This window comes from Nuphar pumila, chromosome 6 (genome assembly GCF_984573655.1).
Source record: "Nuphar pumila chromosome 6, dmNupPumi1.hap1.1, whole genome shotgun sequence".
NCBI classification, from domain to species: Eukaryota; Viridiplantae; Streptophyta; class Magnoliopsida; order Nymphaeales; family Nymphaeaceae; genus Nuphar; species Nuphar pumila.
In genome coordinates this window covers 9,874,080-9,895,966 of record NC_143254.1, presented here as the reverse complement: position 1 = coordinate 9,895,966, position 21,887 = coordinate 9,874,080, and the positions used below count along the sequence as shown (strand labels likewise).

The following is a 21,887-nucleotide window of genomic DNA, read 5'->3' as shown; positions in this document are numbered from 1 at the left end:
TAGGGATATGTAGGTTATATTCTGAAAAGCCAATGGCGTGTAAAGTCATTTTATAGGTTAAGCAATGTGTACAATGCACGAAGTGCTACGTTGAAGCAAACTAATAAAGTAATTAAAGTGATTAATCTATCCTTTAGGGTTCACTTCACCTTTTTTTTTTCATTAGTAAGTTAAGCTTAAGCAAGCCACTACTTTTTCATTAATTTAATCAATAATTACAGCTCATTTACATTTGGAGACCAGTAGTCTAGAGTTTTATATTTAGTGGTGTGATCCATTCCACATCTACCAAAGCAAAAGTCTTGAATAGACCATAGCTATGACACGGTCTTCAATTTAGGGTTTTTTATTTTTTAACTATAGGCAAGCTAGAGGAAAACCCTGTAGGATTTGAACCCAAGACCTATCAGTTATGATCATAGTTTAAAAACTCGCCAAGTTAACTTAGTGACTTGATTGACTCAGCCCAAACCACCCAATCACTGAGTCAAAAACTAACAAAACCGGGTCGAGTGGGTTGGCGGACGGAGATGAGAGTGGCGTTCACAGCAACATCTTCTGAAGAATGTTGTTGAACTCTATCAAAAATATAACCTATTTTGAAAAGACCATGTTTTAGTGTGATGTTATCACATTATGAGCATGATATTCATAGATTTTGTAATGTTATATTATAATATACTGATATTTTTCCATTTGCCCAAAGAATACTTCTTTAAATTTATAGTGGTATTTTCCTTTGCCAAGGAAATCCCAATAATAAGATTCGTGACTATGGTTCAAGCCTAATAATATGGTTAGATAAAAAAATCCATGCAGTTACCCTAATAATTTATTAATGAGATTTGCATGTTAAACCAGTGGCAGAGCCAAAAATCCAAATTAGGGTGGGCACATATGTGTGTAGGGGTGGCAAAACCTGACACTACCCTCCAACCCGCCTCTTAGGCGGGTTCGGGTTGGGCCAACCCGTTTAATAAACGGGTGGACCCGCCTAACCCGTTTATTAAACGGGTCGGGTTGGGGTATGCCAACCCGGCTGACCCGTTTAATAAACGGGTTAGGCGGGCGGGTCAACCCGTCGACCCACGAACCTGAGAACCCGTTTACCCGACCCAACCCATTTATTAAATGGGTTGGCAGGTCGTGTCGGGTTACCCGTTTATTAAACAGGTCGGGTTCGTGTTTGCCACAGCCGACCCGTTTAATAAACGGGTCGGGTTCGGGTTGAGGTATGCTGACCCGCCAACCCGACACCATTGCCACCCCTATATGTGTGGCAGTGGACCGCAGAGAGAGAGAGAGAGAGAGTTAGGGTGGGCAGCCCAACCTAACCTAAACCCTCTTATTGGAGATTTCATGGTCAGGGTATTGCAATGCCAATACAACAGGACGCACCATTAGGGTTTAAAACATTTGTGTCAATGCCAACGCGTCCCAAAAGCCATTTTTCTAACATTTTTTGCTATTCATGTCGCTTTTAGGTCTCGTTTGCTTATCACGGAAAGTAGGCGCTTTTCACGGAAATGCATGAACGGATGTGCATTTCCACGGGGCGTAAAATGACAAAACAAACATGAAAATGCAGATTTGCTTTAAACTCGCATGACAAAATATATGCAGGGTCCTCCTTTTATGGAAAAAGCTTTCCCATGGAGGTGCGATTTTGTTTCCACCGAAGAAAAAACCACGAAAGAGGTACTGCAGCTTCCTCTTCCATGATATGCAAATAGGGATGGCAGTGGACCGGGGGAAAGCGGGGCCCGTCCCGCCTCGCCCCGTTTGGACCGGGGATGAAGGGTATGAAACGGGGATGGAGGCGGGGCGGGGGTGGATGTGCACTTTTCCCCGCCCCGCCCCGCCCCGTCCCCGCCACGATCCCCGCCTAATCCCCGCCCCGACCACTTTTCCCCGCAATATCCCCGCCCCGCCCGCCTCATCACCGTTTGGACCGGGGATGAAGGGTATGAAACGGGGATGGAGGCGGGGGTGGAGGATAAAATCCATCCCCGCCGCGGAGGCGGGGCGGGGGTGGACGTGCACTTTTCCCCGCCCCGCCCCGTCCCCGCCACGATCCCCGCCCCGACCACTTTTCCCGGCAATATCCCCGCCCCGCCCCGCCTCATCCCCGTTTGGACCGGGGATGAAGGGTATGAAACGGGGATGGAGGCGGGGGTGGAGGATAAAATCCATCCCCGCCGCGGAGGCGGGGCGGGGGTGGAGGATAAAATTTTGAGGCGGGGCGGGGGTGGAAACCTTGTCCCCCGCCCAGCCCCGCCCCACTGCCATCCCTATATGCAAACAAGTCCTTAGAGTGTATTTGCTTGTCGCAAAAGAAGCCCACATGTAGTTCCGCCGCTGTGTTAAACCCTAATGCTGCATTTAGACGTAGGGATGTAAACAGTTCGCCAATAGCATATTCATCTGATTCAATGTTGCCTAAAACAGATCCCAATTTTAAAATGAGATTAATTCCGATATTTCTCATATAGGGTAGCAAAAAATCAAAGACCATATCTGCATCCAATTGTAAGGGGAGATTGTTTTTGGCTTACCAAATGCAACTAAAAGGAATCAAATTTGGTTGGATATTGGAAACAAATTCTACCAAAAATTTACTCATTCATGCCCTTTTCCAAACACACACAAAAAGAAAAGAAAAGAGAATTAGATTCCATTTCTACTAAATTTCCTGAATCCAAGCATGCCCTGAATGGAACTAAATCTATTTGAGATTATTATATTTATGCAACTCTGAAGGACAGCCCCTGCCCCCATTGGACCATATTGGTAATAATGATCTTACCAGCCAAAATGGAGAAAAACCCAAATGCCAAAAATTATGGACTTTTGTTGGCCATTACCATTTACCAATACCTGAAACAGGGCAGGGGGATGTAGGTAAAAAAAAAAAAAGGTCACCGCCATACTGAACCCCCACTACCTGAAGCAATAAAAAGCTAAAAAATGGAACCAAGGGTAATATGGTCATAAAAAAAAAAAGACAGAGAGTGAGAGAGAGAGGGACAAAGTCGTTTTCATTAATATAATGAATGGCAGTTTTGGGGTTATTGGAAATGTTAGTGGTATTTTTTAGTATTTGATGAAAGAAGTAAAGAGTAGCAGAAGAAGAGTTGGGAGAGAGAGAAAGTAGAGAGAGAGAGAGAGAGAGAGAGAGAGAGAGAGAGAGACACGATGGGGATAGCGATGACCCTAAATCCCATGATTTTCTTCGTCGACTAGTCTTATGTAAGTCTTCTTCCTCTTCTTCTCCCTCTCTCGGAATGGAAATCCCTCGTCTCCATTGGTGCATTTTGTGATCCCCAGTATACTTCTCCTTGTTGATTTCTGTTGGCGGTGGGTGTTAATCACAATGTGCTTTTTTTGTTAGTTTGTCTGAAGTTTTTTTGCGTGTTTGACAAGTTAGTATCCTTAGGGTTTTGCTTGCTTCTTTATTTTGGTTTGTGCGATGTGATTGATTCTGTTGTGTGGAACTTTGTCATGAAGGGGGATCCCTTCATTTGGGGAAGATGGGGAACTGTAAATTGTTATATTCTTGGTTACATGTTTGTTTGTTAGGCGGTCGGAGTTGCTAATTTGAAAAGCTTTCCATCGTTTTCGTTTCTCTCCTATTTTTTTCTTTTGTACTTGTAAGGAAATGAGTTTGGCTCTGTTTTTTTTTTTTTGTGGTCATGGGGTTTGTTGGATTTTTGTTTTGTTGCTTGTAGGGAATTTATGGAATCTTTGGGCCCTTTTTCTTTTCTTTTTGCTATTTTACTTCTTTTAGTGATATTATAATGTCAGAATTTGTTTGGTACTGATGTTTTTGCTTATGATGCAGAAAATCGTGAGTATTTAATGTTGATGATGCGGATTTACTGTTCTTTGAAACTTTTTTTTACCATGTTATTCTTATTTGTTTTTTCTCTTTTTATAATTTTGAGTTTTGATCTTTTGCACCGCCCCAGAGGTTTTTCCGATTCTGTTGAGAGCTTAGGTCAATGCGTTGTTATTAGTTGGATTCGAGTTTCATTTTTATATGTGCTATTCGAAATAGCATCTTAGTGTGATCATAGAACCCATTGTGATGCTTCTGTTAGGTTGATGTTTAATAATTGTATTGATGGTTACAATGATAATAGTGAACAATGGTCATCGTGATCGTTGCTCTTGATTCTTACTTTTTTATTTCAGCCAGGCAATTCAATTTGGTAATTGTCCTTGTATTTTTTACAGAAAAGAAAAAATCCCTTTGATTTTTCCCTCGATATTGATTTGTTCCCCATTTTTGGGATAAGATTTTTATTCAACTCGTCGGTTCAAAAGTGCGAGTTGTTTTTGGTGGCATCTGCATGACATTCATCTTTTTTGTTTCTCAAATTGATCACAATTTGTTGTTTTGTGGTTTGTAAGCAACCACAATGAAGGGTTGTTAGCTAAGATATGTAAGTGATCTTGCTTTTTGAAAACATCTTTCTGGCATTCTTTGATCATTGCTGATCTTATGCTGGGCGGATATAAGTGCTTACATTTCAGTTCAAAGTGGTCATTTTATGTGCAATACTTATTTGTTCCTGCAATGCTCGTTTTTGTAATTCAGAACTGCATGTGCCAATGGTTTTTAGTGTTCACATATTTCACTTTTTTTTCAGTCTCACAATGTTTAGGGGCTCTGTGTGTCACCCTTCACATTCCCATACTACAAATTGATCTTTTTGTGAGTGTTGTGTCAGGATGAATTTTCATAGTTTTATTGTTTCTTATTGCATGGTATGAAGTAAATAGTAAAGACTATGTTTAGGCATTGAGATGCTGATAACTCAATGCGTTTGAGTTGTCTTCTCTGTGTATTGAAATTTTTTGAATTTTAATGTGGACTTATGGAAGATTGTGATTTTAGTGGTGCATGATTACTTGCTAATGGTACTTTATATCTGAGATTGCTCATGTTGGCTTAGTTGGAATGGAGATAAATTTGACTATTTATTTTGTTAATTCTGCATTTGTGGCCTTTGTTCTAGATTATATAAATCAGCAATACGTTGTTCGCTTTGTTCATCTGCAACAACGTGTAGGCTCGACTATTATAGTTAAAAGAAAATGCTGGTAGAAAGGAAACTGCACACCCACCTTTGATCTGTTTGATGGAAGCTCAGACACAGCACTTGGGTTTGGAATAAGTGCAGCAGATTGTTGGCATCTTTATTTGATCTAGTTCTTTAACAATGGGTTCAAGATTCCCATCTCATCAGCTCAGTAATGGACTGTATGTCTCAGGCCGGCCTGAACAGCCTAAAGAGAGACCTGTAACATTGAGCTCTACAGCCATGCCCTACACGGGTGGGGATATTAAGAAATCTGGGGAGCTTGGGAAAATGTTTGACATTCCTGTAGATGGTTCAAAGTCGAGGAAGTCTGGACCTATATCTGGTGCACCTTCAAGAACTGGATCATTTGGTGGTGCTGCTTCACATTCAGGACCAATCACTGCTAACTCTGCAACAAGGGCTGGCTTCTCTACATCTGGTCCTGTTTCAGCTGGTTCAGTCCCAGGTTCGGCTCAGGGGTCTAGACAAAAGTCCAACTCTGGGCCACTAAACAGACATGGAGATCCTGCCAAGAAGTCTTCTGGTCCTCAATCTGGAGGTGTGACTTCAGTAGTACGCCAGAACTCTGGCCCTCTTGCTCCAGTGCTTCCTACCACGGGTCTTATAACTTCAGGCCCAATTTCTTCAGGGCCACTTAATTCTTCTGGTGCACCACGCAAGGTCTCTGGTCCATTGGATTCTTCTGGATCAGTCAAATTACACAGTGCATCTATTGTTCATAATCAAGCTGTCACTAATCTCAGTCATGAGAATGACTATTCCTTCAAAAGGAGCTTCCCAAAGCCAATCTTTTGGTCACTGATTCTACTATTTGTGATGGGATTTATAGCTGGTGGATTCATTCTTGGAGCTGTGCACAATCCCATTCTTCTAATTGTAGTTGTAATCCTCTTTGGGCCAGTTGCTGCAATCTTCCTTTGGAACAGTTGTTGGGGAACTAGGGCAATTACAGGTTTCATTGCCCGGTACCCAGATGCAGAGCTCAGGACTGCTAAAAATGGGCAGTATGTCAAGATCTCTGGGGTATGTACACTTCCACTAAGTCCATTTAAGTAAGTGCATTGAGGGGTTTCATTGTAGATGTTTGGATTTTCATATTGTGTAACAAAAAGGGCTGGGCATGTAAGATCATTTTCATTTTAGGTGCCTGGAGTCCATACCAATCATGTCTGCATGTGGCTACATCTACTGTATGAATGCTTAATGAGATGGTCGACCTATTCAGGTCCATACATCATTTCATCACCTGGCTGAGGCCAATGCTAAAGAGCATTCACTGCTCTGGTTGAGATCTTGCCTCGCAGGGTAAACACCTTTCAAGCAAATAACACAATTCATGATATTTGGATATGTAATTTAGTGATCTCACAGTTTCTCAATCATTTTGGATTAGAATTGCAAAAACGTTATTGTAATTCCCATTTTGTATGTTTTTGCTTGTCACTTCTCATGCTAATGCTGATCTTTATTTTATTATCCTAGAACTCATGGAATAATTCAACTTCTTGCTATTGTAATCATGTTCCACTTATTCCTAGTATAAAGAAAAGAAAAAATATGTTTTTGTATGATGTTACAATCTTATGCTAGATGATCATTTGTGTTTATTATTTGTACAAAATAACTAATTCTCAATTTTCAATCTTTATATTTTTTAAGTTGACAGAACCTGTCTTTATTTACCCTAGTGCCTGGGCACAATAAGACCTATTGTTGAGGGCATGCTTGGTGCTTTTGATAAACTTGCAAACTACAGTTGTTAAACCTTCAGTCTGTAGCATTGTCAGAGTCCTTGCCTTTCTAGAGTTCAGCGTACCAATATTTCTTGGCACTTGCAGTCCTTGACCTGCAATATGTGAGCATGACAATATTAGGTTGATCATTGGTGGTGCTGGAAGTGTTTGTGTGGTGCCAGTCAGCAAGAATTTGAAGCCCTTTTTCTCTCGGTGTTTGTCTTTGCAATAGCTGGAATCTTAACTGCTATACAAATAGGGTGTCTGGGTCATCTCTGAAACCTTTTCTGCACAAGGATTGTCATAGATATTACACTTCCTCTGTATCAGAAAGAAATATTCTTTAGAAAGTAGAGGTGACAGAAAAGAGAATAGACACTGGCAGAATTGGCCGCAGGATAGCTTAGCTAAGAAGCCATTGCAAAGATATTGGAAGAAACAGAGACCTAAGCACCTAGAAGAAAGTTGAATGAAAGACTTTTGAGTTTGCCTTCTGGTCAGGTATCCAGGTACGGGTAGGCGAGTTTAGGGTAGACGGTTCAAGTCATGGACTCGTGGTAGGCTACTTCTAGGCTCTGTTGGCACTCGCAAAGCTTCGTGTCAGGGAGTTATTGATATGGGGGAAGGTCTTCCATTCAATGACTGTTCTCGTCTTTTCAGGAAACCTCCGGTTCCCTCGCCAATATATGCTTCTTTATCCCTTCATCCACCTTTTTCTTCTTGGCAGTTTGCCTTTAATCAAACAGGCAGAATCATGCTGAACATTTTTATTGTCTTGTTGAATATGATGTTGATGTCATTGGAATCATGTAGTTCTTTGAGAACTTCAGAATTATTCAAAACTAGTGGATCTTCATTTGAATCCCTCCCTCATTTGTCTTGATGCTTCAAATTTCTTTTTATCATTCAGGTCTGAGTCATTCGATTGAAATTTGACCTATATTTGCTTTGCAACTATTGTACAATATCTTGTTAGATTTCCTTTTTAGCCAAACTGTATTTGTTGATATGATGAGTTTTGATTCTTTTCAGGTTGTTACTTGTGGAAATGTTCCACTGGAATCAGCGTTTCAGAGGGTTCCTAGGTGTGTGTATACTTCAACAAGCTTATATGAGTACAGGGGATGGGATTCAAAAGCTGCTAACACTAAGCATCGTCGCTTTACTTGGGGACTTCGGTCTTTGGAGGTTGGTTATAAATGTCATGCATGTATACTATGTTTAGCATTTGATAATATTGTCTACGAACATCTTTTTGAGCTTTTTCCTTTTTTGTTAAAACCCTGTCACTCTTTTGTGAGAAGTATTAAATCTGTTGGTTTCTTGGTTTTTGACTGTTTGTAAGTTCTTTTGCACTTGTGGAGGGGTGACAACCAATTTTCCTATAACGGTTGGGTTACATCAAGGATCTGCATTAAGCCATTTCCTATTTGCTATAGTGATGGATGAGCTTACGAGATCAATTCAAGAAAATGTGCCGTGGTGTATGTTGTTTGATGATGATATTGTTTTGATTGATGAGTCTAGAGCTGGGGTTAATGCTAAGTTAGAATTATGAAGACAGACATTGGAAGCAAGAGGTTTTAAGTTGAGTAAGAGTAAGACAGAATATATGGAGTGTCGGTTTAGTAAGCAACGAAGTAGTGATGGGAGTGTAGTGAAGCTTGGTGAGCAATGACTGTTTCAAATATTTGGGATCTATCATTTAAAAGTATGAAGAAATTGATGGAGATGTAAATCATAGGATAAAGGTTGGGTGGATGAAATGAAAAAGTGCAACTGGAGTGTTGTGCGATCGTAGAATTCCATTGCGGTTGAAGAGAAAGTTTTATAGGACGACAATTAGGCCTGCTTTACTATATGGTGCAGTTGAAGGGAAAGTTTTATAGGACGACAATTAGGCCCGCTTTACTATATGGTATGGAATGTTGGGTTGCCAAAAGACATCATATTCAAAAAATGAGTCTAGCTGAGATGCGTATGCTTAGATGGATGTGTGAAAATACAATAAAAGATAAGATTCGAAACGAGGAGATACGTAAGAAGGTAGGCGTTGCATCTATTGAAAATAAAATGAGAGAGAATCGTTTACGGTGGTTTGGACTTATTCGGCGAAGGCCCAGAACATCCCAGGCATCACAGACCCAACAACACGCAGACGTTGTTTTGGGTCCGGGTCCAGACCCGATACTCGGATCTAGCCAAAGCCTTTAAAAATCCTCTAGGGTTGTGTGCAGGGAGACAAAACACATTGGAATTAACACAACCTCTCTTTTCTTTTTGGTTTACTGTAGTTTTTCTTCTTTAACAGTCTTTTCCTTTATGCTTTTGCTGAGTTTTTCTTTAACGCACAGTCGGTAGCAGCCTTTGTCTTCCTTTTCTGTTTTCTTTATTACTTCCCTGTCAGCCTTTTCATTTCTTTAATGATCTGTCAGTGTTGATTGCAGCAGCCTGGAGTTTTCTGTTTTTTTTTTCTTTAGTTTTCGTTGTTATTGCTTGCATTCAACTGACTCCTTTTACTGTTTCCTTTTTGTCATTTAGTGTTTGTTTTCTTCCAGCCATCCCTTTCTTTTTAGTAGTTTCCCCTTTCAGCAGTATTTTTATTCCTTTTTTTTGTTTTCTTCTGTCATTAGTTAAAATACATTAGATTCATTGCACTGTCGTCAGTTGATTACTCATTATTTCAATTCAGTCACTTGTTCAATCGAGGTTTCATTGAAATAAAAGAAAAGAACAAACAACACCCACATTTTGGGTGGCTTTTCTTTTTCCTGTTATCACTGCATTTCGCACGATCGTAAGGGTCGTGCCAACCATTTTCACGAACAGGTGTTTTGGCAGCCGATCCTCCCACCCTGCATCAAAAATCTTTTGGCAGCCGATTGTCTCGTTGCATCAACATGGCATTGGATAGAAATGATTGGAGGAGAAGGATTCATGTGGAAGACCCAAAATGATTTTCTTTTTTGGTTCATATCGCCGACCCTAATTGTTTTGGGATGAAGGCGTAGTTGTTGTTGTTGTTACTATATGGTACGGAATGTTGGGTTGCCAAGAGACATTATATTCAAAAAATGAGTGTAGCTGAGATGCGTATGCTTAGATGAATGTGTGGAAATACAATAAAAGATAAGATTCGAAACGAGGAGATAAGTAAGAAGGTAGGCGTTGCATCCATTGAAAATAAGATGAGAGAGAATCATTTACTGTGGTTTGGACATATTCGGCGAAGGCCTAATGATGCTCCAGTTAGAAGGATGGAGAAATGGGAAAATATATTAGTTAAAAGAGGTCGGGGTAGGCCTAAGAAGACTTGGATGGAGATGATAGGAAAGGATATGAATGCTTTGAACCTCACCGAGGACATGCAATTGGATAGAAATGATTGGAGGAGAAGGATTCATGTGGAAGACCCAGAATGATTTTCTTTTTTGGTTTATATCGCTGAGCCCAATTGTTTGGGATGAAGGCGTTGTTGTTGTTGTGGTGGTGGAAGTTCTTTTGCATGTTTTGTATTGCTTTTGAAGGATATCTTTGAAGTATGAAAATCACACCTAATAGGCATCTGTCTTCTATTGTTTTCTTTGCATTGAGAAGTTTACTCAATGCTTGTTTGTGAAGAAATAATTCCTCTACCATGTGTTTTGTGGTTTGGCTTGTAACAGAGCCTAGAGTTTTCATACATTTTTTCCTGAAAACCAAAGATATTTTGTTTGCAGGAGAATTTACGAAGTATATGAGATTGTGGGGATAGAAAAGTCTCAAATGTCTGAGTGCTGAAAACTGCTTACCTAAGAGATTGTTTACAGGATTTTCAGCATTTATTCTAGCTTAGAGCCACGAGGTTAGGCGGCCAGGGAGATGTCGAGGATCTAATTGAGCTTAAACCAATGACATTAAACAGTCCTTTCATTTTTTATGTTGCTTTCATAGTTATCAATAGTCATAAATTGTACACTTTATATTTTATCAGTCAAGCTTATGTTATTGTCTTAATCATAAATAATTATGTCTTTTGAGCATCTTGGTACAAGTGCTTGGTTTATCATGTAAATGGTCTTTTTTACTGTTATAAGCATTCATTACTTTTTGCTAGGTTGTCTTTTGTGTTCCTGTTATTCTTTTTCTGTTATGCATGAATTTCCTGTCCTAACGTTAATTTTTTTGGCAGAGGCATGTGGTCGACTTTTACATCTCTGATTTTCAGTCCGGATTGAGAGCACTGGTGAAAACTGGTTATGGTGCCAGAGTTACTCCCTATGTTGATGAGTCTGTTGTGGTTGATATAAATCAGAAGAACAGAGAATTGTCTCCCGAGTTCATTAGGTGGTTAGGGGTGAGAAACCTGTCAAGTGATGATCGTATTATGCGTATGAAAGAAGGGTGAGTAGAACTTAAAAATCTCAGTTTCTAATTAAATATATTACTCTTTCACTTCCTTTTGCTTTTGATTTGATGCTTTGGTATGCAAAATTTTTTCTGTATATTTTCACCATATTATTAATGTTCCATCATTAACAGATAGGAACACATTACCACTGGTTCCCAAAAAAATGATTATTATTAATTTGGGACATTAATAATTCCAGCATAGAATTATTGAAGAGACTCATATAAGCAAAAAGTTTCAATTTACAAATTATGCGTTAGGTAGTTGCTGGTTTACAACCTTCTAAAACCATCACGTTCACAACCTGAGAAGAGCTTGTGTGGCTTTAAAATCTTAAATCTGCTCATGACTTTCACGTGCATCTTGAGCTATTAATCAACGCATTGCCAACCTAATTCTTTAATAAGTCATTTCATGCTTTAGGCAAAACCATCTAATTGTATCTTTATATAATGATTATGCATTTGTAGCCATTGGTATTAAGCACACGTCTATGTGAATTGTGAGGCTGTATCAGTGTCATAGTTGCTCGAAATTACCGATGGTACTCACTGGATTTAGGTATTAGTATTGGGAAACACAAACCTAAAACATTTTGAGCCTGTTTGCATGATTTATAGTTGGTATAGGTTTCCCATAAGCACGGGCACAGTTTCTAGAAGAATAGGCATATGAGTTTCTAGGCAATTTATATGAACTTTTAGAAAAATAACTTAAATTTTCTCATAAAAGTGCAAAAAAATTGGAGTGTCAGTATGTGTACTGGTACTGGGTTCAAGTAATGTTGCTATTAATAAGTCTAAAGTTTTTGGTACACCTTTACTTAAAATGTATGTCAGTCTTCTTCCTTCACCCAACTAACTCACATTTTCTAGAGAATGCTGGAACCTCCTTGTTTAGGTTTCTACATACATAGCCCATGATGACCCATCATGCTTCAGTTTTCTTTGATCCGGTCATTTTCAGCATTGGTCATGGAATTCCATGTAGCAATATCCTTTTTATTCATTTCATCAACAAATCTATCGTGCCAGCTGAGTCTCTCCTTCAATGTTGTGAAAAGCATTGTGGCGTAGCGTAGCGCTCCACCAAAAACTGAAGCGAGGCGTAAGTCTCAGATTTTTTTAACTTTAAAAAAACCTTTAAAATATCTACAAATACAAATAAATAATATAAATGCATTATTGATGAAGTAACAATCAATAAGAAACAGAAAATTATAAATAAATAGCGAAATTAACATTTTTTCTTCTTCTACAGAAAATTGCAAATATAAATAGTTTTCTTTCTTTTTTTCTGTCTTTAATTCTCTCTCTTTCTTTTTCTTTCTTTTTTTCTTTTTCTTTTTTTTTTGTCTTTCTTCCGTTCTTCCTTACTTTTTTTTCTTTCTTTCTTTTTTCTTTCTTTTTTTCTTTCTTCCTTTCTTTTCTTTTCTTTCTTTTCTTTCTTTTTTTTTCTTTGTTGCGCTATTTACCTGCGCCTCAAGGCGCAGAGGGCCTCTCCTCAAGGCGAGGCACACTATTTGTGCCTTGAGGCACGTTTTTGATAACTATGCTCCCCATGCTTTTCATACATGCAACCTGCCAATCATCAAGTTCCCTGAAACTGTTCCTGCCTTTGACATCTGATTAAGTAAACCTTTTGCTTTCTCCATCCTCTCACATTTTACTTATCTATCAATACCACATTCCTCATACCCAAGTCTCTCTAAGACATCAAATATACACAACTGCTAAGCAACTTTTAATTTTCCCCAATTTGGCATACTCTCGAATCATGGGTCCTAGAATAAGATTATTCAATATGAATCAGTGTATCTGCCAGGGTGGATACAAACAGCTAAATAGCAATAAACTTATGCATAGTGACTTTACCCATAAACATACCAAGTGCATGGCATTTTCCCCCAAATTTCTAGTGCCTCAACTAAAATGCCACCTTCTTTAGAGTTTAGACATTCTCAATGATCACTCTAAAACTTGAATTTTGAGAGGGGCACTGAGAAACTGCATCAGGCCAAACAGAAAAAAATAAATTACAACTATGCCCACCAACTTAGACTCTCATGACAATACTTTACAGAGGGCTCTGGTTAAAGGCTGTTTTCCCCTGCCAACCAAATCGTATACCACTTGTATGGTGTAACGACAATGCAATTGTTTATGCACCTCAACCTAAAAGGGTTAGTTAGATTCACATAGAGAAGCAAAAGGTGCATTCTTCCCCCGACAAAGAATCAAGATCAGTGATTCCAGGGACAGGGAATGGCCACCTTGAAGGCATTAAAAATTTGGGATGGGCACTGTTGGTGACAAATCCTCCTCATTCCTATCCTCAACTTCCCTGCAGATGGAGGATATTTGCCAAATCCACCTCTGATCCCTTTCTTGTAGTGAAACAACATATGGTAAAGGTATTCTATTACTCACTTCAATATAATTGAATTTTACCCTTTTTCAAAAGCCTAGAAAATCCTGGCCTCCATGGACCCCCCAATCACCTCTTCATGTTGAAATGTATTCTTGACAGGCATTGATGAGGTTACTCTTAATTTGCATCTATTGGATATGAGTAGACATTTTTTCAACAGTTGAAAGAAAGGAAAAGAATGCCTTCTGTATTGCAAGCAGTGACGGTTCACTCTTTCAGTGTGGTGATTGCTCATTTTTGTGGTCGACATAAATCCATGTCATCATGGGCTAAGCTACGTGACACATTTGTTGATCATAATTAATAACAATAGTATATGTAAAATGCACCAAATGGTTTATAAAACAAGTCAAATTTCCCATCTTCATGGAGATCTTTTATTAACTCAATTGACCTTGAGTTTGTAGTCGTTTATTTCTCTTTTTAGTGGAATATAATAGATGTAAATATCACGATCAATTGCAATTTTGTCCTGCAAGGCTCAAAACTTTTATGGTTGTAATATTTCCATCCTAGACCAACTTGTTTGGTGGTCTTAGTTAGCATATGGATATTTGTAGCTTGCTGTTTGGATGCAAGCCAATTAAAATCTGTGAATGCTCTGACTCTGCTAAGCAAAATTCTGAACTCAAAAATTGCCAGAAAGAAAGAAATAGCTCTGTCCATGATCTGTCTTCTGAACATTTGCTAGATATTTGTCAGTAACATTCATGCGATGCTTTTGTGGTTGTGGAGGTGAGCTCATTATTTCACATATAAATTTTTGGACTCGTAGTGGTCTTGCACCTTAATAACTATGTGGATGAGATTCACGTCACTTGCCGATTTAACATTAGTACTAGGATTCCTGTTCTCGTGTTTCTTTTGATGATTGTTACTGCCTGTCCCTTTTTTTTCCCTCTACTTGTTGAAAATATCTTCCTTGGTGGCTGACTTTTTTGTTAATATTGTAACTTTCATTGTACGTATACTCTTTGTCCTGTGTTATTTTATGGTGTTAATTGCTTGTAGTATTTGGATATGTTTACCCATTTTTTGCACTGCATCTTACATTTCGCAGAGTACGTTTCTTCAGACATTGATGAGGAAAGAGTAGATTGCTTTTATTTGCCGGGATTTATTTGTCCAGTTCTCTTTATATATATTTGTTAGTTTGGGAAGCCTCTTCTGACTCTCTCTCTCTCTCTCTCTCTCTCTCTCTCTCTCTCTCTCTCTCTCTCTCTCTCTCTCTCCTGTATAGGTACATCAAAGAAGGAAGCACCGTGAGCGTGATGGGTGTGGTCCAAAGGAATGAGAACGTGCTTATGATCGTGCCGCCTCCTGAGCCATCCTCCACCGGATGCCAATGGGCTAAGTGCTTCCTCCCCGTGAACCTAGAAGGAATTGTGTTGAGGTGTGAAGACTCCTCAAAGACAGATGTTATACCCGTGTAGATTTTGTTGTTTGTTTCTCAGGTAGGTGACATGACTTTGCTTGTGAGATGAAGAGAAAGCTGATGGTGTGTTGGTGTTGCTTGTATAGCTTTAATTTGTTGTCTTTTTTCTTTTCTGTTTTTTTTTTGGCCCTTTGTTTTCCTTGTAAGCTTTGTAAGGAATGGCTTTTGCTGATTGATAGTTTGCGGGGGGGGGGGGGGGGGGGGGGGGGAGGGGGTGATTTTGTTCTTGTTTGTTGTTGAAGAGACCGTGTTGGGTTGGGCCTTCACTGGAAATATTTTGAAGAATCTAGTGATCTCTCTCTCGATCTCGATGAGTAATGATGCTATTCCTCTTGGGTAGTGGTAGAAAATTGCAACATGCCATCCCTGCTGGGTAGAATGGAAGCTGGTTGATATGGCCCTTGTCTAAGAGATTGACCGGATCCGTGCATTGTTTCACTTTTTTGAGTGATATAAAAGATGCAATGTGCTATGTTGCTGGTTAATGTTATACATCTTCAGCAACACGCATGCTGGTGAGGCAAAGCTGATTGATATATGCCCCCTTTGTGAATGACTGACTGGATCCAAAACATGGGTCTGGTCCAGCCACTGGCTCCAAACCTAGCTGCTTGAAAGCCATACTAAACCTCTTAATAGTAATTAGAATGGTAATGACGTCGATGGCGCAGCTTTGTGGTAGGCGTTTGGATGTACCCCCATTTGTCCGTACGATTGGGATAAGCTTTAATAGGGGTGGCCATCGGCCTGGGCCAAAGGCCCCGTTGGGGAAACCCTGGCCCACGGTCTGCCCGTTAGGCCCATAAGCCTAATCAGGCGTCAGGCCTATTATATAATATGTATTATATTATATATAAAACAAAATGTATATTATTTATATACTGTATTATGTTGTATATAATAACGGGTCAGCCTGTGTCGGCCTGCAGCCCAGCCCGTGTTGGCACGGGCCAGGGCCAAATATACTGGCCCGTCAGGCTGGGCCGGGCCGGCCCGGCCCACGGGCTTCCTGGCCCACCTCTAAGTCAGACCCTTACCAGTTATACAACCATACCAATGGGGTGATGTGCACTAACTGCTCCTGCCCCATTAGCAACTATATATTACCATTACCGCCTCCATCATCGCCCCCACGATAACTTTCATCATTATCACCACTACCATCATCACCATGGCTATCACTGTCACCTTCATCGCCACCACCACATCACTGCAATCACCATTGACATTATTCACTAGTAATCTCTTTTTCTTCATTTTAATTTAAATAGTTGGTCATCTATACATTTATTTAATTAAAATAAAGGCAAGCTTTTTTATAAAATGCGTTGATTTGTATATGTAAATAGTAAATAAAAACATATCCAAACACGGTCTTAATAATGCGAGTGAGCAAATTGAAAGAACAATATGTAAAGAAGGGAAGGAAAGGACAGGGTAGGCACGTTTAAGGAAACGGGCATTGAAGAAGTTTGGTTTCTCGAGGGATGTTTGTTTCATGCCTTTTCCTATGGAAGAGGCCGTCTTTCATATAGGAAACAAGGTATCTTAACTACAAAGGTGAAACAAACATGTCTACGAGAAATTTATGGTGGGACCTACATAACAAACGCACGTCTCAATTCACATATGGGGGCTCCGCTTGTCTAGCAGGAGCATTTAGTATACGTCACCTTTGTGTTGGGACGTTGCAAGTTCGAACCCCAAATGGTATGGTTGTATAACTGGTAGTGGTAGAGGTCTGCCTAACCCCAGCAAAAAAAAACTCATGTCTCATTCACAAAATTATGCAACAATGATACCTTTACAGGGTCTAGATCACCAGGTCTGGGTTCATACAATGGACCCCAGTCTAAATCAGATCCAGGCAAGGGATAAGTAACGCATATTTGCATCTTAGATCCTCACAGGACCCGACCCATTTAACACCATTGCACCCATTAGCAAAAAAGTTCCTATACCAGACTTTATTTTGAAGGGGAAATCTCATAATGTATGCTTGTTTCTTTGACCCCATGTTTATAAAACTAAAACCGTGTCGTTTGCCAATTCTTTTGCAACTGATCGTGTCTTTTTTTCAGCCATCATTTTGAATGTGAAACCTTTCAAATTACTGTATCCAGAATTTACAAGCGATCTTTTGTCACTTCATCATGTATTGTTGTTACCTGTGGGAACACTTGCTGCCCATTTACATCCGGATCCACATGGGTCCGATCCGTTTAGTGATGAAATGCGCCTTATAAATAAACTTTTACAACTGACGAATATCTGATCCACATGGGTCCAACAGAAGACGGTTTTGTCTCTCCAACAGGTAGGTCTCTGATCATTGGCCGTCACAGGGATACTCCCATTTTGCTCTCGTGTCTCCTCCACCCGCAACCTACTATTCTTGACGGAAAATCGAACAAAATAATCGTGTCACGTGTCATCTTGATCGTGTCCCTGTGACGCCTGATTATTTTAACTCGCTCTTCTTTTCTCAGTGGTCGAGCACACACACACACTCTCTCTCTCTCTCTAGTATTTCTGCTTTCATGGCTGCCTTTCAATGGCTTGTTGGTTACTTGAGTTTCCTTCCTTTTCCTGTGACTTACTTTTCTTTTTTCGATTTATTAGCTTTACCACGCATGAATTTTGCCTATTTGCTTTCTTTCTGCTTCCGTGGTTGTCTTGACGCGTGATATAATTTTGATGGGTGATTATTGCTTCCCTTCTTCTTATCCTGCCTTTCTGCATCATTGGGTTGTGCAACATGTGGTGATTTTTGAAGGCTGAGTTTGTATTTTCTTATTAACTTGCATATTGTGGCACTTTGATGGCTGTCTTTTTTATTTTAAGTGATTTTTTTTATTTATGATGGTTTTGATGATTGCTGAATCTGTGGCTTGCTTTCATGAACTAAGTTTTAGTATTTTTTGTGGCATTTTTCTTGCTTGCATGGGCAGATGGGGTTGCAGTATGGTGATTTTAGTAACGCTACTGAAATGGGCTTGGAAGTTTCTATTTTTTATGAATAGTTTGTTTCTGATGGGTCCAATTAAGCGATGTGTATTCAAGGTTGCCAAAGAAGAAAGTGGAATCAAGAAGCAACGCAGGAAGTGGAAATGAGAAATGAAAGGTCTATATGTGAAGCGGAAAGTGGGATGTGACTAAGAAGCATTTTAGAAGTGAATTAAGAAGTTTCTACAACGCATAAATAAAGAGTCAAAGTTGTTATAGTATATGTACTAATTCATCCAAAATTGATTAACTATTTTTTTTTATAAAGTATGATCACAATAGTCACATAGAGACACCTTCATCGTTAAAGGTAATTTCTCGGGCGAGGGTATTTCGGAAGAGATTTTCAAAAGTTGATAAATCTCAGGAATATTAGAAAAATAAAAGAAAACTAAGACAAAAATAAAAAAAAGAAAATAAAACTAAGATAAATACCTTAAAATAGACAAGATAAATCGATAAATGACCAACTAAGTTAGCAGCTAACGACTAACAAACAATCAATTAACAACTACATAAAGTAACAACTAAAAACATAAATAATTATAGTATCCATCTAACAATAGAAAAAGAGAACAATTTAGAACTTAGAAGTAAACATGAAATGACTAATTCAAAAACTGCGATTTGAGATGGGGACCTGTAGGTTTTGAAGGGTTGAGTTTTTATATGGCTAAGTATTGCCCAAGTCTACTTTGAACAGAAATCAATGATTTTGCAGCTCAACATCAGCTCTAATTTCTTGAATTATACCAAAGTTTCACCAACACCTCCATTGTCACCAACTCCTGGTGTATGATTCTTTTTCCTCCCTTTGAAACAGTGTGATCTGTATCACATGTGATTTTTTTACTGTCTGGTGGATAAATATCATGCCTGGGTGAATGCTGACTTTTTATTGGAGAAGTGCTTGGTGGGTTTATTGGATGTTAGCTGACAATGCTGGTCATGCAAAGATAGTTTTCGTACACCTACAGCTGGGGTCATCCATGGAAGATGCATTGTTGATCAACCCCAAACAGGAGTTTATATTATCAAATAAGATGCATTATTACTGGAACCATTGCACCCATGAATCCTCATCTTACACAGTTCACTAAGTATGTTGGTGTATTATTTTAATGAAAATTCAATTTTCATGTTGGAAATTTGGTGTCCATGATAAGGGAACCGTGTTTCAGAAGCAATCAATTTCTGACTTCTGAAATAACTTTCCTGAAGTGATCTTTCCAAGATAGGTAGAAGTTCCAGTAACCATGTGTGGTTTTCCTTTTTGGGTTTATGAGTTTTTCCTTTGATGGATAAGTTTGTCTATGGTGAACACGATGATTTTGCATCCTTTTTGTTCAATTTAGGGGTTTTCCAAAAATATGTTATTCGTGATAATTCTGAAAGCGGACAATCACAGAGCTCCATTATCTAAACCAATGCTGTGGATCCATAAGGATATTGAATATTTGGTGGTTTTGAATTTGAGATCGTTCTTAATTTTACTTTCACTGTTGGTGGCTCTATTGAATGTGTTTTTCTCCTTTTTCTTCTATTTATTTATTATTATTATTTCTTTTTTCTTATTTGATGATGTCTGGAGCATGTGATATTCCTAATGAGCATAGATGTAACCATTGCATTGATTTAAACTTCTTTCTTTTGGCATTGAATATTCAGTATGTGATGATTATACTGAATGGAAGTGCGCCCATCGCACTTGGTGGAAATGAAGAGCCAGCTGCGTATGGGGAATTGATTTCCATTGGGGCCTTGGTCCAATTGTTAATGAAAAGCTCAGTTCAGTTGTCGCAGAAATTCTTGAAACTAAATTATCTATTGATGGTTCAAGATTTTATATAAAATTCTCTGACGGGAAGGTAAATATTAGGATTTTGTGTTTAATTCATTTTGTCATGTGCGGGAATCAATGACATAAAGGCGAAGGTTATTATATAAAGTATTTAGTGGTAAATGCTTTATAAAATAAACAGCAGATTGTTATGCAAAAAAGGCCCTTATGATCTTGTTTTTGGATAGACTTAATAGATGGTCTAGAAACACCATTAAAACAGCACTAGAGAGTTTTACATCTGACACAAGTTTTGTGCTACAGCTGCAATGACATTAGATGTGCTTAGAGCTATAACCAGGATACGTGTTTCATTATGCATCCATAGGAAATTGTTGAATGAATTAAATGTGGACAAAATTGTTTGATGGAACTAACAAAAAAATCAGATATATGCTCATGGTATCCTCATGGGAGAATGTTAAGAACTTAAGAATCCACTATCTTTTCGACCTTTCAGTGAGATACTTTCACGCAAATGTAGAATTACTTTGTTATAGAACGTGTTCAGATATGAACTAACCACCAGATAGATGATTATATTAGAATATTTAGTTTAGCAGTTCTTTTTTTGGAAATTTGTTTGGAAGAGACAGAAATCTAAGAGGACTCGGGTGCTCTTTTTTAGGCAAGATGGCACCATACATCGAAATTAGAGGTACATGAAGGTAGACATAGTATGAGCTCAAGGGAGGGAGCAACTGACAAGTTACAAATGCTGTGTTGCATTTGGAGATAGAACAGTTGTTGCTCACAGTAATATTCAATATTTCTGCAAACCTAATGGTATATCTATTGCCAATCTTAGAAATTGTTGTTAGGATGATGCATATTTATTACTGGTTATGCATTTACAGGGATAACCTAATCCTTACACGGGTAAGCATCATGAATAGAGGAAACTAACTTCACTGCATATGCAATTACAAATAAGCAAATTTTGGTCCTCTGCTACATGCACACTCAGCAAAAATCCTAGTGCCTATTTCCAGCTTTCACTGCTATTTATGTGCATCTTGTGTAGGTGGCATGTGTGACAAGGCCCTAGAGGATCTCTATAAAACCTATATGAGCGGCCTGTTAATTGGGAAGATAGGAGCCTTGTTATGCTTAGTTTTCCTGAGAGTGAGCCAGCCGAGCAATTCTCTGTGGGTGGCTCCCTAGACAACCTGGAGTTATAAGTTGAGTTCCTATATGTAGCTAATTTTTTCCTCTAGTACAATCCTACTTTTCATGCCAAAATCTGATGAACATGCAATTGGGCTAATTCATAACTCACCAATCTTCTTTTCTCTTCGTTTTAAAAAATAGGTGAGTTATTTGAGTACTAGTCCAGCTACCAGATTTTAGTTTCATGAATAAAATACAATTATAGAGCTGATTTAAATTGACTTATGAGTTCAGACAATGAACTTGGTGACTTGTGACAACCAAATGTCTGTATATGCCATGTTGCCCAAACATTTTGCTTGTTGATTCTATTGAAGTTGTCCAGATATCTTGCAAAGACTGTATTGATACGTTCAGGCCTTTGAATGCCTTCCAAATTGCAGTCCTCTTTGTGAAGACAGAAACTTAAGCAGAGTGTTCCGGCATGAACTGCCAAAACAGAGTAAGATCATGGTCTTATTTTTCAGTTCTCGGGGAGCTGAGATCAGTCTTAGTAGTTTCAGTAGATTTACAGATGACATTGACCAACTCAGTGCAGGTCTGAGCTTAGTGTTAGCTTAAGCTTGAAATCTCAAACAAAAAGCAATACTTCAATTAAAGCTCTGGACATGTAAGCCTTACATTGAATCCAATTTCTGAACAGCGTGATGTTGTAAGCTGAAAGATGGTTTTTAATATGGAAAGGGCAAGCCATAGTTATAATAATCTAACTGATTTTAGATGTTTCTTAAGCTCTGCATGCTTCACGAATAATTGCTCTCATGAGCACTGGTAC

The 21,887-nt window shown here is 38.9% G+C and overlaps 1 protein-coding gene across 1 annotated transcript; it reads left to right on the top strand.

Moving 5' to 3' along the window:
- The first annotated feature begins 3,129 nt into the window (after positions 1-3,129).
- LOC149833903 (protein SHOU4-like) lies at positions 3,130-15,399 on the top strand. Its single transcript, XM_090011093.1, has 5 exons — positions 3,130-3,249; positions 5,022-6,131; positions 7,874-8,029; positions 11,013-11,224; positions 14,902-15,399. Exons 2-5 carry the CDS (start codon positions 5,226-5,228, stop codon positions 15,092-15,094), a joined length of 1,467 nt encoding a protein of 488 aa, XP_089867219.1. The 5' UTR covers positions 3,130-3,249; positions 5,022-5,225; the 3' UTR covers positions 15,095-15,399.
- The last annotated feature ends 6,488 nt before the right edge of the window (positions 15,400-21,887 follow it).